This window comes from Pogona vitticeps, chromosome 9 (assembly GCF_051106095.1).
Source record: "Pogona vitticeps strain Pit_001003342236 chromosome 9, PviZW2.1, whole genome shotgun sequence".
NCBI classification, from domain to species: domain Eukaryota; kingdom Metazoa; phylum Chordata; class Lepidosauria; order Squamata; family Agamidae; genus Pogona; species Pogona vitticeps.
The window spans coordinates 9,645,657-9,660,614 of NC_135791.1; the positions used below are offsets into that span (position 1 = coordinate 9,645,657).

Sequence of the window (14,958 nt, forward strand, 5' to 3'; positions counted from 1 at the left end):
AAATTACTTAAAGGACCTTATAAGGTGGCATGTGAAGAATTGGTTCCAGTCTGTGGCACCCTTCAAGTGTACCAGGTGGCCCTGTGGTCCCTATTGAGAATGCCTGCTCTGGAGGGCCAGGTAAAGAAGAAATATTTCGTATTATGTATTCCCGGGCTTTTTAAAACTGGAAATGTCAGGAATTGCATCTGGAACCTTCTGCATGCAAATCATATGCTCTGCTACTGAGCAATGATTTCTCCCAGTCTGCCCCTGTTCCTCCTGCAGTTAAACCATCTATCCACCTTCCTGTTTTCCTTGTAACACTGACATTTGTTTGGGGCTTTTGTAAGTAGACAGCTGACATGTTCAAGATATCATGAAAGCTACAGAGGCTTTTGTAAACAGTCATATTCTGTTATCAGACACCCAGTAGCTCAGGCAGATTGTCAGAAGCAGTAAGAACAGTCTCTGACTCATCAGGATTCATGTTAATAAGGGTAGATGTGGAAAACATTATTCAGGATCTGATTTTGATCCCATGTGAGCTCAAGCTGGATAGTGAGCACGCTTGCTAATTTGAAAAGGAGGATCCTCATGCAAACTCTCTTTTACCCAAGAAATCATGGAAGTCTTCTCTGATTAGCAAGTTGGAGGAGCTTTCTACCTTTGAGGAACTGAAGTTGGCCACGCAAAGGGGAACAGCCAAAATTCTATTGCCAGTTCACATTTGCATAAGGGATATCACGCAGCTCTTGGCAGCAAATCGCTACTCATTAATTAGGCACATGCCCAGGAACACAACTAGCACCTCATTAAAACGTGGTAATTTTCTGCCAAGACGTGGGTGATGCAGTGAGTATACGTCAACAATAGGATTCTGAGAAATGTACCAACAGTTTAACCTCAAACAACGGTTTTAATCCTTTGAATTTCATATCTTTGGTCGTTGAGGGACTCGGTGCTTATCACGGGAAGCTACTCTGTGCAAAGCCGGAACACGGGTCCCCCTAAATTGGGGGTTATCAATCTTTAACACCACCACCACCACCCCGGAAATTTTGGACTTCAGCTCCTAGGAGCCCCAGACATTGCTGTGTAAGGCTGATGCTCACATAGAAAAGAAAACAAAGCAGGACAGAGATGAGGGAATAATATATTTCATTCAAAAGTAGAATAATGCTGGCTGGGCAGATCTGTGAGGTGGATTGTCAAGGGGTTGGACGTTTGATTCCCTATAGCGCCTTGTAGGAAAACAATCCACAAGTGTTGTTAGTAATGACTAACAGTGACTTACCAAGAACTTGGGCAGATTTCTTCTCTAGCCCTCTTGGGAGATACCTGGGATTGAACATGAGAGACATGCATGCAGAGCACCTGCTCTCCCGTTGAGCCTGGGGCCCTTGTGAGGACATAGCTGGGGCAAAGGCAGGATACTTTTCAATACTGTAGTGGGTGTCCTGGATTCCACAGAGGATCAGAGACTAAAGGCTATTGAGCTGTTGAATGCACTTGAAAATGTTAACAGTTACCATCGGGTGTAAATTGCAAAAAACTAGGCCATCTTTTCTGTGTGGAGTGGAATGCTAAGCGGGTGAATTTGAAGGCAGGCAAAAGGGATTTTGTCCCATCCTAGTGTTGCAGTTTGTACTGTGAGCACTTGAGCAGGAGAAAAAAGCTGTGGCTCCAGAATGGCAACTTAGGTCAGCACAGTAGCCACACATTTGCCATGCAAGAATACACATGTGAAAGGATAGGAAGTGTGGCCTATAGCTATGTGGTGTAAAAAGATGTTGAGAAATTGTGATACTTGTGCATCAGTGGATTCCTTTGCCCTGTTCGATGATACCGGAGTCCTGCCAAGTACAGTATCTTGCTTCCTAATCAGATGCTGGAAGGGAAAGCCCATATAAACACAAAAGGAATGTAATAGCACCTTCCAGTCACATTCCTACAGTCTACCGAGCTCCGGTAGTGATTGGTAATCTCTTGTTGTTGTTACATGCTGTCAGGTCACCTCGGAAGTGTGGTGACCTTCAAAACTTTCTGTCATTCAAGTCTTGCAGACTAAGATCGGGGGTTTCCATTACGGAGTTAATTCATCCCATGTTAGGTCTTTTCCTACTGCCTTCCACTTTTTCTGGCTCAGTGTTGTCCAGTGAATTTATCCTTCACATGATATGTCTAAAATACAGTGGGGTCTTGACTTGAGAACTTTATCCGTATTGGAAGGCGGTTCTCAAGTCAAAAAGTCTGTAAGTCAAGTCTCCATTGACCTACAGTGCATTGAAAACCGATTAATCCCGTAACAGGCCGTTTTTGTTCCATTTTGGTTTTTTTCTGGTCTGTAAGTCAAATCTCAGTCTGCAAGTCAAACCTAAATTTTGCGGCCAGAGAAGTCTGTAACTCAAAAAGTCTGTAAGTCAAGCCGTCTGTAAGTCAAGGGTCCACTGTATAAGAGACTCAATGTGGTCATCTTATCCACTATGAATTTGTCTGCCCCCCTTTTTTGGTCTAGATAGAGTCCATCACTCCATACTGTGTTAGCAAATTCCATAGCTCAACTATGGATGCAGAGAGTGCAGCTTCTGGGGTTGCAAGGGGACAACCTAAGTCAAGGACTTAAATTGTTTCCTAGTTAAGCACATCAGATTGCCCCGATCTACTGTACCTGGTCTCATAAGGTACTTGAGATCTTGTGGCTGTAAAAGGTGCACTGCGGCAGGCTCCTCAGGACACTGTTGAAACCAGGATGGGTTACATGTGGCCTATCAATCCCTGGACTCCCAGCATGAAAGAAAGAAAGAAAATATTTGGTAAAAAAAACCCTCATGTGCCCTTAGAGGGACAATTTTGTCACATTTTGAGGAAATCCACCTTTTCTTCTTCTTCCTCTTCTTCTTCCTCTTCTTCTTTTTCTTCCTCCTCCTCCTCCTCTTCTTCTTCTGCATTTTTAAAGCAATATTTTTGGCAAGTACTAGACATGGAGGGGCAAATTAAACATACTCTCCATTGAATGAAAACAATTGTACAGTACATGACCCTGCATTATTATTTTTTTAAAAACAAGAACATTAAATGTTGAAATTATGGAGTTTGCCCATCTGAAACATGGGTCCTCAATCATACTAAGGTTGACCATCCTTGCCAGAGGCCACATCAGAAGCATACAGCTATTTCCCGTTTTCAGTAGGAAATGAAACAGACCAAGAGTGTCCAGGTGCCAAGCACTAATGGGCAACTTCAAGGTCCTTGCAGAGTACTTTTCTCCCCCTCAATCTTTAAACTGGATATGGACTGGGAAGCCTTCAAATAGAGAATGCCTTCAAATAGAGGATTGTCCTGTATAAAACATGATGAATGGCCACCCAAGAGCAAGCTCTTTTGCTGCCTTCTGGTTATTTCCAAGGACCTGGAGCCTAGATGAGCAGTGAATTTCCATGCTACAGAGAAGGAAAGCAAACAGTTAGACAAAAGCTCCCTATATTGGGTCTTCTTCCTGTTTCCAGAGCTGTCCTGCACGGCCGTTGGCAGGAAGCGGTGGTAAACCTCTGCTGTTGCATCACAGTTAAGCATGTTGTTACCAGTGGCCTGATTCAGATGTCACTGTGGTTTTACCATGGGGGAAGTATGTGGAAAATGCTAACACAAGAACGTGGTATTTTTGCTTCTGCTTCCTTGTATCTCTGTGTGTGTTTAGGCACGAAAAATGTGTGAGCTGTATGGAAGAGTGCCATATCTAAAGCTTTCCCAAAACTTGGAAAAGTTACTTTTTTAAAGTCCTTCTCGTAGAATGCTCTGGCCAGCACTGGGGACAGTGGTTGTACTCTGAAATGTTAACTTTCCAAAGCTGTAGGATAATTAGTCCATTAACACCAAATCACCTGTCAACAAACAGAACTTGTCTGATTTCCAGAGTCAGGTTGCATTAATCCTGCATGCAACACTGGTGACCACAGCCAGCCACTGTTGACAGTACTGGCTAGATGAACCAGGGTTTTTTAAAAAAAAAAATTTTATTGACAATTCATGAAATAAACAAAAACAATAAAATATCTATGTATAATCCAACGATACATACAATATTATATGCGGAAATAAATTGGCTAGCTAGTCCAGTGGTCTGAGTGTGTGATGGAGTTTCCTATGTTCCAGTCTTTTCTTCTGCATTAAGAAAATGCTACTATCTCTTCTAGGGTGGCCATGCACCTTACTTTAGAGAAGGCAGTCCTCTAATTTTACTTTGGTTCTTTTTTGTGTTAGTCACATATTTCTTCATATTCAGGAGGGAAAGAGCTTGAGATTTTAAAAGTATCAAATGTGGGAGAAATCAAAACTGACAGATTTGTCTGTCTAGGGCAAGGGCTTTGAGTGCTAAACTCTTAAAGACAGCAGAAGTATAGTGTTCAGAAGAAGGAAAGTAATGTTGTATTCTCCTTTGGTGAGACTATACCTGGGACACTCTTAAGAAGGATAAGGATCAACTGAAACATGTTGAAAGAAGGATAACCACAATGGTGAAAAATCAGGAAACTTAAGTCCATTGAGGGAGTTGGGTATGTTTAACCCAGAGAAGAGATCAAGAGGAAATATGCTGGCTGTCCTCAAAGATTTTTTAAGGGCTCTTATGTGGAAGATAAAGCTGGGTAGGTTCAAACCAATGGATTCCAATTACAAGAAAGGAGATTTCAGATAAACACTAGAAAGAACTTCCTAATGGTAAGAGCTATTCAGCAGTAGAATGGAGTATGTCAGAAATTGGTGGACTCTTCTTCCTTAGAGATTTTAAAACACAGGGTCAATAACTATCAATCTGGGTCACTTTAGCTGGGGGTTGACTTCATGACTTTTCAGGTTTCCAGCTGTATGAATTTAGTGCTGTTCTGTCAGAGCAATGGAAGCAGACACATATGCAGTTCTGGGAGGGAAAAGATCTTGGAATTGTTGTAGATCACAAGTTGAATAGGAGCCAGCAGTGCCATGTGGCTTCAAAAAAGGCCAATGCAATTTTAGTCTCCAAATCTCATGAAGTACTAAGTCCTCCTCTGTTTGCCACTGGTTCGGTCTCATCTTGAGTATTGTGTCTAGTTCTGGACACTGCCCTTTAAGAAGAATGCTGACAAACTGCAACAGATTCAGAGGAAGGCAAGGACAATCAGGGTATGAGCAAAGACTGAGAGAAGTGGGGATGTTTAACTTTCAGAAATATCAGGGGGAAAAACGTCCTAACTGTTAGAGCAGTACAAAAATGGAACTAGTTACCTCAAAACATAAGCGAGTGCTCCAACAATGGAGGCATTCAATTGAAAGCTAGGCAGCCATTTGTCAAAGATACTGTAGCTTGGATTCTGGCACTGAGCAGGGAGTTTGACTCAGTGGCCTTATAGGCCCCTTCCAACTCAGTTACTCTACTAAGCAATGAAATTCACTGGGGGACCTCAGGACAATTCCCATCTCTCAGCCTGACCTACCTTGCAGGGCCGTTAGGAGGATCAAGAGGAGAAGAAAAGAGCCATATGTGCGGCCTTGTGTTCATTGTAGGGAAAGTGGAAGAGAAATGTCATAAAACATTATGTTCAGTGGTGCAAAAACAAAAAAACAAAAACAAAAACCCAATATGTTATTCTCCCAAGTGGCTACTTCCGGGAGATGATCCGGAGAGACATTCGCAGGGCCCGTGAAAGGTACAGCGGGGAGGAGCTGAGCCGCGAGCTGACCAGCATCCAGCAGCGCTTGGACAGTGTGGAGTGCCTCAGCTTGGATATCGTCATGAACTTTCTTCTGTCCTACCGTGATGCGCAGGTGAGCTGATTGATCAGGGGCCGTGTTTGGCTCTCATGGTTTATTAGTCTGAATAAGTGGGATCATGGCCTCCAGAATCCCTCATCCAACACAGCCATGAATGGTTGCTTCTGCTGTCCTTCTGCAGGACTGTAACGCCATCATCAACCTCGTGGAGACCTTGCAGGCTCTGCCAACTTGCAACATTGCCGAGCAGCACAGTATCTGTTTCCACTACGCCTTTGCTCTTGACAGGTAAGGGATTTTGCCATACTGAGTTATGCATAAGCTAAGAAAGCCCTAGTTCAAAGCCTCAGATGACTGGAAGTCAGGGTGTTTCTAAATATTTTTAAAATGCAAAATAAAGGCTAAAGCCCTGCAGGGTTCTTAAGCAAGTGTAATGCAATCAGCATTAACTTAGGTGACAGATAAGTTAAGAACTACAGGCATTTGCTGTTGGCATCCCCAGCTGTACAACCTGGTGCAGAATCAGGCTAAAGGTTGGTCTTTGGGAAGTATAGATGCTCACGTTACATGAAGAACAGGTTAGGTTGATGCTACAGGCATGGCACCAATTGTTGCATGTGCTTCTGCCTCTAAAACCAGTACAGTGGTGCCTCGCATAACGAGTGCACCGTTTAACGACGAATCCACATAGCGATGCGGATTTTGCGATTGTTTTTGCGATCGCATTGCGATGTTTAAATAGGGTAAACATCGCATTGCGATGTTTTAGAACAGCTGACCGGCGGTTCCAAAATGGCTGCCGCATCAAGAAAATGGCCGCCCGCAGCGTTTTTGCGGCGATTCCTCGCTTACCGAGGCGGCAAAAATGGCGGCCGGATGGGGGGATTCCACTTAGTGGTGAGTTCCCCCCCCAGGAACGCATTAAACAGTGTTTAATTCATTCCTATGGGGTTTTTTGCCCCGGATAGTGACGTTTCCGGATAGTGACAATTTATCCAGAATGGATTATCATCGCTATGCGGGGCACCACTGTATTAGGAAGGAAGCGTTCACTCAGGGAAAGGCAGAAGGCATACAGGCTGGTTCTTACAATGTATCTTTAATTAGCCCTCACAGAAATCTCAGCCACCTCAACCTCAGCATTCTCATAGACAAATGCTATACAACTTCTAAGCAGTTGCAGATGTGATCAGTGCAAGTGACTAGTTACCAAGTGGTAACTGGATAGAGATATCAAAAAGGCCAGATTTCAGTTGAATATCTCTTCGGACAAGCTTTTCCCGAGTGACTGGCTGCCTGGGTGGGAGAGTTTAAATGGATTGTTGTACCTCTCTGTTTTCAGTGTATTTTGATGTTATGTTTTTTTGTGTGGTATTTGCTTGATCCTTTTTAGTATTTGTATATTCACTGTAGTTAACTTCTATATTGTTGTTGAATGATATAAACTGCCTTGGGTCCTTTTAAAGAGAAAGGTGGGATAAAAATGTGATATGTATATCAGGAAAATCTTCCAACTGTTAAAGCAGTATGACAATTGGAATTGAATCACCATTAAGGGAGTGTGCCATTTTTATTTTCCTACAATTCCATGGAGCAGAACTGAAAGGACGTGGACATTGTTTAATCTAAACTTCTCTTCAGCAGCAAACCAGACTTGCCTGCATAGGCAGAGGAGTGCCTCCTCAGCCAGCCGTGAACAAAAGAGGAGGGTGTGTGCAACCTCCCTTCTTCTCCAGCTCTTCCTCTGTGCTAGTGAATCAGCTTTCTGTGACCTCTAGATGCTGTGTGTGATGCATTTGCAGGCGCAACCAGCCTGGTGACCGAGAGAAGGCCCTCTCTGTTCTCCTGCCCTTGGTGGAGAAGCCAGAAGGGGCTGCTCCTGATCTGTACTGCATGTGCGGCCGCATCTACAAGGACATGTTTATTGATTCTGGCTTCACTGATCCGGAGAAGAGGGACCAAGCCTTTTATTGGTAAGGAAGGGAAAGAATAAGCGAACAGTAAGTTTGTCAGATTAGTTACTTTTTCTGGACTATAAATCCATAGAGCACCCAATTAGCATATCTGGATGGAGAAGGAATGCCTTCTGAAAGCTTTGTTTCAAAAAGTACGTTGCAGACTTTGGTCTGAAGATATACTTGCCTGAATTGTAACTGCTGAACTGCTCTCCTTAGAGGACTGTACCCCTAATGCATCCACCCATGGAGCAGATGGTTTTTGAAACCAAAAAGGTTCCCTCACGCCTTTAGAGGAGTAGAAGTGTAGCTGGCCAACCCCATCCCCCAGGTTGTTTTAGATCCATGGAGTTTTTCCTCATCCTCTTCCCCCCCCCCGCCCGCCCGCAAACTGGGAGTGACTGAAAGTTGCTTACTATTTTGGAAAAAGCTCCTCCTTTAGGTCTAAAAGTGTACAGAGCTCTGCTCTGGACTGGGAGCACATGGAGGTAGGATGGACCCCCCCAATTCTAAAGGACTCGGGTGTCAAAAGAAATGCCCAGTTGCAGAGGAAGATCTGTCATGAGTTGCAGGACTACATGTAAACAATGCCTTCCCTCCTCACAAGTAGGACCTCTCACTGACTGACTGCACATCCGCTTGCTACTCAGCCGTGGAGGAGACTTTGGCCTTTCCATCTTGAAACACCTAGGCTAGCTTATGGGTGATGGCCAAAGTTGTGGACTGGCTTGATCTCGCTTCCAGAGCCCATCTGGGAGAGTCTGCTGGTGCCTAGAGCTGTGGACTAGCTGAGCAGCAAGAGCGGGGGGGGGGGCAGCCTGGTGATTTTAATTCTCCACCCATGAGCTGCAGGGGTGCTGTGGTGGATTACTCTAGGGCAGTGGTCCCCAACCTTGGGCCTCCAGATGTTCTTGGACTATAACTCCCAGAAGCCTTCACCATCCCGTCTGCTGGCCAGGATTTCTGGGAGTTGAAGAACATTTGGAGGCCCAAGGTTGGGGACCACTGCTCTAGGGCACTGTGAGAACATCAACACAGCTGATGACCAAGACACCGAACTGGTGAGAAAAAGCCCTTGGTGGTCTCCAAGACCTGAATGATGGAGGTGGGGAGGAGGACAGACCTTGGCCATGTTAAATTTTGGACTCTGAACTCCACAAACTCCCAAGGAAGCATGGAACTGTTTTTCTGAATTATAACTCCCATACTCCCTAATGCTATTAGGAATTGTAGGCCAAAAAGTAACTTTTCCCTCTGGGGAGGAAATGTGTGAAAACCACAATAACAATGTGTTTCTTTAAAAGGCACACACCTATGCCCAATCTCATCTAAATAACAAAATGAGGGGGGGTGAGCTGACAGCAAAAAGCAAACAAAAGCCATCTCTGGCCAGCACGTGCTGAAATATTGCAACGGCAGCCAGCCTCTCTCTTTTTACTCTGGCCCCCAAACAGGGAAGCCAGTGAACAGGGGTGTGAGAGTTAGCCCTCAAGCGTTTTGCTGCATCCATCGCTTGTCCCTAAGCGGCAGCCGGCCAAGATGCGACCCTGTGACATTATGCTCGGCATAAACAGAGGGAAACAAAAGTTAATGCTAAGCTGCGGAGCAAGGTTCGTGGCAGAGCATGGAGAAAATGTGTGCTTGTTTCTCAGATCTGATATTTCTGTATCCCTTTTAACTCCTCAGGTACCACAAAGCTTTTCTGACAGAGCCGAGTCTTCATGCTGGAATTAACTCGGTCGTCTTCCTCATTGCGGCTGGGCACCGATTCGAAACGTCTGTGCAGCTTCGACAGATTGGTGCGGGGCCTCTCTCTTTTCCGTCAGCTAAACCTAGAAAATCCTCCTCCTGAGATAAAATCTTGCGGAGTTTGTAAAATGATACCTTTTGATAAAGTTAAAACATCAACCACTGGCAAATTCAATTATTGTCTGCATTGTGGTCTGAGCAGGGAGGGGGTTGCCTTCCTTTTGGGAAAAGGAACATGAGATCTGCAGTGTTTTGCACTATGGAATTTGGAGTCCCAGAAGTCCAGGGAGTCTCAGGCTCACTCGAGGTTTTTTGGACTACAATACCCATAATCTCTTACCATTGGCTATGCTAGCTGGGGCTTTGGGGAGCTGAGAGTTAAATTTGTTCCTCACCTTTCTTATGTAATCTCTTTTATTGTTGTAGCTCTGGGATTATAACAAGTGTCAAGAGTTTCCTGAGAAAACCCCTTTCAAAATTTCTTTCTTTAAAAAAAAATCTCTCTATCTTCCCGCAGGTATGAAAGTAAGCTGTGTCTTGGGCCGGAAAGGCTGTTTGGAAAAAATGCAACATTATTGGGATGTGGGTTTTTACCTGGGCGCAAGTATCTTGACCGGTGATATGGACAAAATCATTCAGGCTTCCGAGAAACTCTATAAGCTCAACGCCCCTGTCTGGTATGTGGTGGCAACATTGGCTTCTCTCTCGTGCAGGAGTGAGGAGGAGGACTCGTTGTGTGTCTGAATGTTGAACAAGCTGAATTGGGTGCTTGGAAAGGGCGGGTTTAGAGAGCCACGTCAGCTCCAGGTTTTAGGGGGACCCTCGGGCAAGACACGCTTGACACCCTCCTCTCTTGGTGCCGCTGCTACTCATTTGCTTTCTGATTTCTACAGTACAGTATTGCACAGCAAAGGACTGGTGAGCAGTCAGGCTTCTGCAGCACCTGCTACTTTCTAACCCCCACCACTTGCTTGCCTGCTCATTTCCAAGAGATGAGTGAATTATCTGGTTGCACTAGCAAAGAGGAGCTGTCAGTGGCTCTTGCCCAGTGGGTCTCCTGATGGGTTATTGGCCCTTAGCAAGTCTCTGACTTTGTTAGGAGAAGCAGAACACTTCTTTCTTGCTAGAGTGTAAAAATAGGGCATCCTCACTGCTTGACATTGTAGTGTCATTTCCTCAGTGTTGTCACATGAAAAGATATACAAAAATATTTATGAACGGTGAGGGGGTGTACTCACTTCTGTGATATACTGTATATCCTAGGTTTAACTAACAGCCATGTTAGTCTGTTTTAGGAACAACAAAAACAAAGACAAAGGTATTCTGGTATCTTTAACACTGATGCCTTTATTTTGGCATGAGTTTTCATGGATTACAATCCACAATTCTTACATCTGAAGAAGTGGACTGTAGTCTGTGAAATTTATACTGAAATTATTGTGTTAATTGTGAAGGCACCACAATACTCCTGATGTCACAAGGCCATTGCAGATCTGAAATATGTTTGTGTTGATGTGTTAAAAAAGCAAGTGCTTGCAAAACAGAATGTGTTCCTCATCATCCTGCTTGGGCTCCAGACAGGCCGAAGATGAGGCCTTTTGGTACTATTGACAACACATGTTTTCGACTAGCATTCGCACTGTCTCTTAGTATTGGTCATGCTGACTGGGTTTGGTGGAAGTCATAGTCCAAAACACGTGGATGGCTCCAGTTTGCCTATTTCTGGGTTTTGTCTATTCATGTTTTGTGGCCTGATGAATACTTGAGCTTGTTCTCTTCTCTCCTGCCACAGGCATAAAAATTAGAAGGTTTCTCAAGCTTCAGATGGGCTGTTACTGAGTATGGCTGTTGGGCTACATTTAACCAGTTGAATCACATCTATGAAGGGATGTTGGCAAGTCTTTGCGTCTGAGTCCCAAGTCTGAGTCTTTGGTACCAAGTCCCAAAAAAAAAAAGATTTGAGTCAAAGTTGAGTCACCAATGGGACTTAAGTCCAACTTAACAGCAAGTCCTGCAACTTGCGTCCCCATCCTTGCATCTATGTGGCCCTGAGTTTTTTCTTTCTTTAGAATATTTATATCTCACCTGTTCTTATAAGGAGCTCAAGGTGGTCTATCAGCTGTCTAACCACAACGAAACCTGGAGTTTTGATGGTGAGACACTTGACTGGCCAGAACTCTGTGGGTTAATGAAGTGAAGGAGCCCAGTCTCGGTCCAGTTCTCTCCCCCAGGAGTGCTAGTCCAAAACATGTACTGCCCTGAGTACCGAAACTGGCCCTATCCAATTTTCTTACCCAGTAACAGGAAACCTGGTGCCTTCCAGGTGTTCTGAACTACCAACCTCAACAGTGAAAGCCAGCATGGCCCCGTAGCAAGGAGCTATGGGAGTCCCAGTCCGAAACATTTCCTACAGCTGCTCTAACCGTGATACCTCGCTAGTTCTTGGATGCATGTCAGGTTTTAAAAAAGGAACTGTGTGGCTATCCAAGCTGGAGCCCAATCTGGCAAGCAAAACTGACCTCATCTAACCATTCTGATGTGACAGCCGTCTTGGGCAAAGAAAAGCTGCTCTCTGTATAGTTTGCATTCTGATCTTGGATGATCCAGAAGTTGCTTTGGAGATTACAGACACTGGATGGAAATTTTCCAGGGAATATTTGAATTGTATCTCTCTTTTTCTTTTCATTTTTCTTTTGCCTTTCATCAATACTATCCTTTGCCCCATTAATGGTGCAGGTACCTGATTTCTATCAAAGAGACCTATACAATCTACAGTCACTTCACTACTCCCCTGGACACTTGGTCACCCAAACAGGAGCTGATGGATTTCTGGCTGGGATTTGTGATGGCGTGTTGCCAGCCCTTCGTCTCTACGGAGCAGTGCTCGGTAAGGAGGCAGCGAAAATTGGTGCTTCAGTCGTTCTTTAGAAATCTCAGCCTCACCTCCTACGAGGAATGGGGAAGAAATGGCTTGTTTTTTAAAATATGAACTGTCCAAAATTGCATCTCCTGAATCCCTATGTAGACGTGCATAAACACAATATCCTGCCTGTAATTGATGTCCCAAGGGGCACTGCTTTTAAACACGGAGCTTTGATGTGTGGCCATCATGTCTAATCTCACTGATCCTTGATGTGTTGATCCAATACTCCCTTAAAAGCTCTCATCTGCTGCCTTCCTTGACAGGTATTGATTCTAGAACTAGGCAGAGTGTTGCAACCATCCCAGCTCTGTATCGGCAGGCAAGGATCAGAAAAATCAGTGACTCTGAGCCACATTTGCTCCTTGGAGGAGGTATGTCTGGGGGTCATGGACCAGCAAAGTTTCTGATCTGTTTACACAGAGGTTGGGAGCCTTTGCAATGTAGGCCAGGGTTTCCCCAGGCACCCTGCAGTCTTTTTTTGCTCATATCTCTGATAAATACATATTTAAGGTTTAGATACCTTTAAACTTTAAATAGTTGTGATTTTAAAAATTGAATATTTTTGTCTTCCATTTGTAAATTGCTGCAAAGGCATTGACTAGTGAGTGGTATAGAAAATGCTTGAATGTGTTCCATACATACTACATACATATGTACACAAGGAGTTGAGACACAGGGAGTTGAGAGATGTTTTATGAGCTGCAAAGCTGTTGCAGTGAGGCTTCTCCTGAGTACAGTTGCACTTTGTGTGGTTTTTTTTTGGGGGGGGGGGAGAAGCACCTCCATGCTGAGTGCTCTTCTTCTCAAGCTGCAATTTGGGTTGTCCAGTTGAGGTTCCTGGCTAAGCTTCCATTTCCTGGTTTTGTGTGTGTGTGTGTGTGTGTGTTTGCATGCCTTCATCTTTAAGTTCTCTCTTTCTATTACAGGAAGGAACTAACACCTGGACATTTCCAGTATCTTCCATCCGTGGAATCAGGTAATTTGGGTGGTGGTGGGGAGCAGCATTTCAGATTGCATGGCCTGAATCCCATTGTTAAATCATCCCACAACTAGAGTGGAGCTATTGGCCAGATTCCTGTAGGGATCACACAGTGCGCCTGGACGGTAGTGTGAGCAGCGCTGCCTGTGGAGCTGGCTGTTCATCGTGCACATTTGATCAGGAAAGCAGCTACATGCCTGGCTTCACAGAGGAAGACGTGGGAGAAGAGAAAACAGCTTGTGCCGTTGCCCTTACGCACCCTGTTTTCTTCAACATGATTTCAGCCATTGAATCAATGGAAATTTGGTAAATCAACCTTTATGTAATTCCCATTGTTTCAATGGGTATACTTTAGTTGGAATCAATAATGGGTTTTAGTCCTTCGTGTAGGCTACTGCTTTACATAGGAGGCTGTCTCCCACCTGCTCAGACTGCCACCTTTCTTGACTGATACTGATTCTAGACTTGCACAGTGTTAATAATGATCGGTTCCATTTTAGTCCACACCGATGGCCGGCATGTCACCAAGGCCTCGCCTCCTTTCACCTCGATATGCCAGGGCCTGAGCTTTGATCCTTCTGCATGCAGAGAGACTGAGCGTTGGCCCCTGGTGCCTCTTCAACTTCAAGAATGGCTCCTTGGCGTGGAGGAAGCAAGCCTGCTGCTGAGTCAAGCCATTTGGCCAGAGATTGGAAAAGCTCGGTTTTGACCACAATTCCCAGAAGTCTCTCCCCCCCCCCACAGTAGCCATAGTGGCTTGGGGATTCTGGGAGATTTTGTTCAAAACAGGTTCATATTTTCAAGCTCAGTAAAGCTTCGTCTGACTGATGCTGACACTCTGGGGTTTCAGGCAGGTTTTCATTCCTGCTATTTGGTCCCTGCTTAAGTAGAGGTGCAGGGGCTTTGTTTTGTGTCCATCTGTATGCAAAGCAGGTGATCTGCCTCCAAGCTGTGGTCGTTCCCTTTACCATTAGGGCTGACTCCCCCTCCTACTGTATTTTGCAGGAGAGATTTCCTCTGTCATTCATCTGGGCAGCTGTGTCTGACCAGTTTTGTCTGTTAACTGGCTGACTTGTGTGTCCATATTTTTCTAAGTCATAAATTCATTAAACATTTCCCTGCACATGGAAAAGTAGCATCTCAGTCCAGACTCTCCTGACAAGGGAAGTTCCAGCAATGGTGAAGGGAATGTGGGTATTGAGAGATGTACCTTGCCAAGCAGGTTAGAGGGTTTTGCTGATTAGAGGGTATTTCCAGTACCATGCTGGTGACGATCCACAACTCATTATCTTTTCCCTTTTCCCCCAGCATCTCCAAGTGTGATGAGCGCTGCTGCTTCCTTTATGTGCTTCACACAGCTGAAGACTTCCAACTGTACTTCCCAACCCAGTATCACTGCCGCTGGTGAGTGGAGGGGAGTGGGGGGGGGGCTCTGAGAGGAAGCAGAGACACCCTCCAGCTTTTGAAAGAGCCATCATAAGAAGACCCTACTTCTCCTCTTGAGTTGTAAAGAGGGAAGAGTTTCTGTTAGATGGATCTTGTTGAAGAGGAGGCTGGATGAGAGGCAGCAAATGCAAAAAATGGAATGGACAGCCCAGGAAACCTGTAGCCAGAGTTTTGCTAGC

At 44.8% G+C, this 14,958-nt stretch overlaps 1 protein-coding gene across 3 annotated transcripts in view; it reads left to right on the forward strand.

The window, feature by feature from the left end:
* Positions 1–14,958, forward strand: part of MAP3K6 (mitogen-activated protein kinase kinase kinase 6) — a 72,978-nt gene that overhangs the window by 20,953 nt on the left and 37,067 nt on the right. For all 3 annotated transcript variants that reach the window (XM_072980199.2, XM_078379993.1, XM_072980200.2), the window contains 9 exons: positions 5,613–5,781; positions 5,909–6,015; positions 7,530–7,700; positions 9,369–9,481; positions 9,949–10,108; positions 12,168–12,318; positions 12,618–12,725; positions 13,281–13,330; positions 14,642–14,737. In XM_072980199.2, the coding sequence (XP_072836300.2) occupies positions 5,613–5,781; positions 5,909–6,015; positions 7,530–7,700; positions 9,369–9,481; positions 9,949–10,108; positions 12,168–12,318; positions 12,618–12,725; positions 13,281–13,330; positions 14,642–14,737 (1,125 nt within the window). The remainder of the gene's footprint in view (positions 1–5,612; positions 5,782–5,908; positions 6,016–7,529; positions 7,701–9,368; positions 9,482–9,948; positions 10,109–12,167; positions 12,319–12,617; positions 12,726–13,280; positions 13,331–14,641; positions 14,738–14,958) is intronic.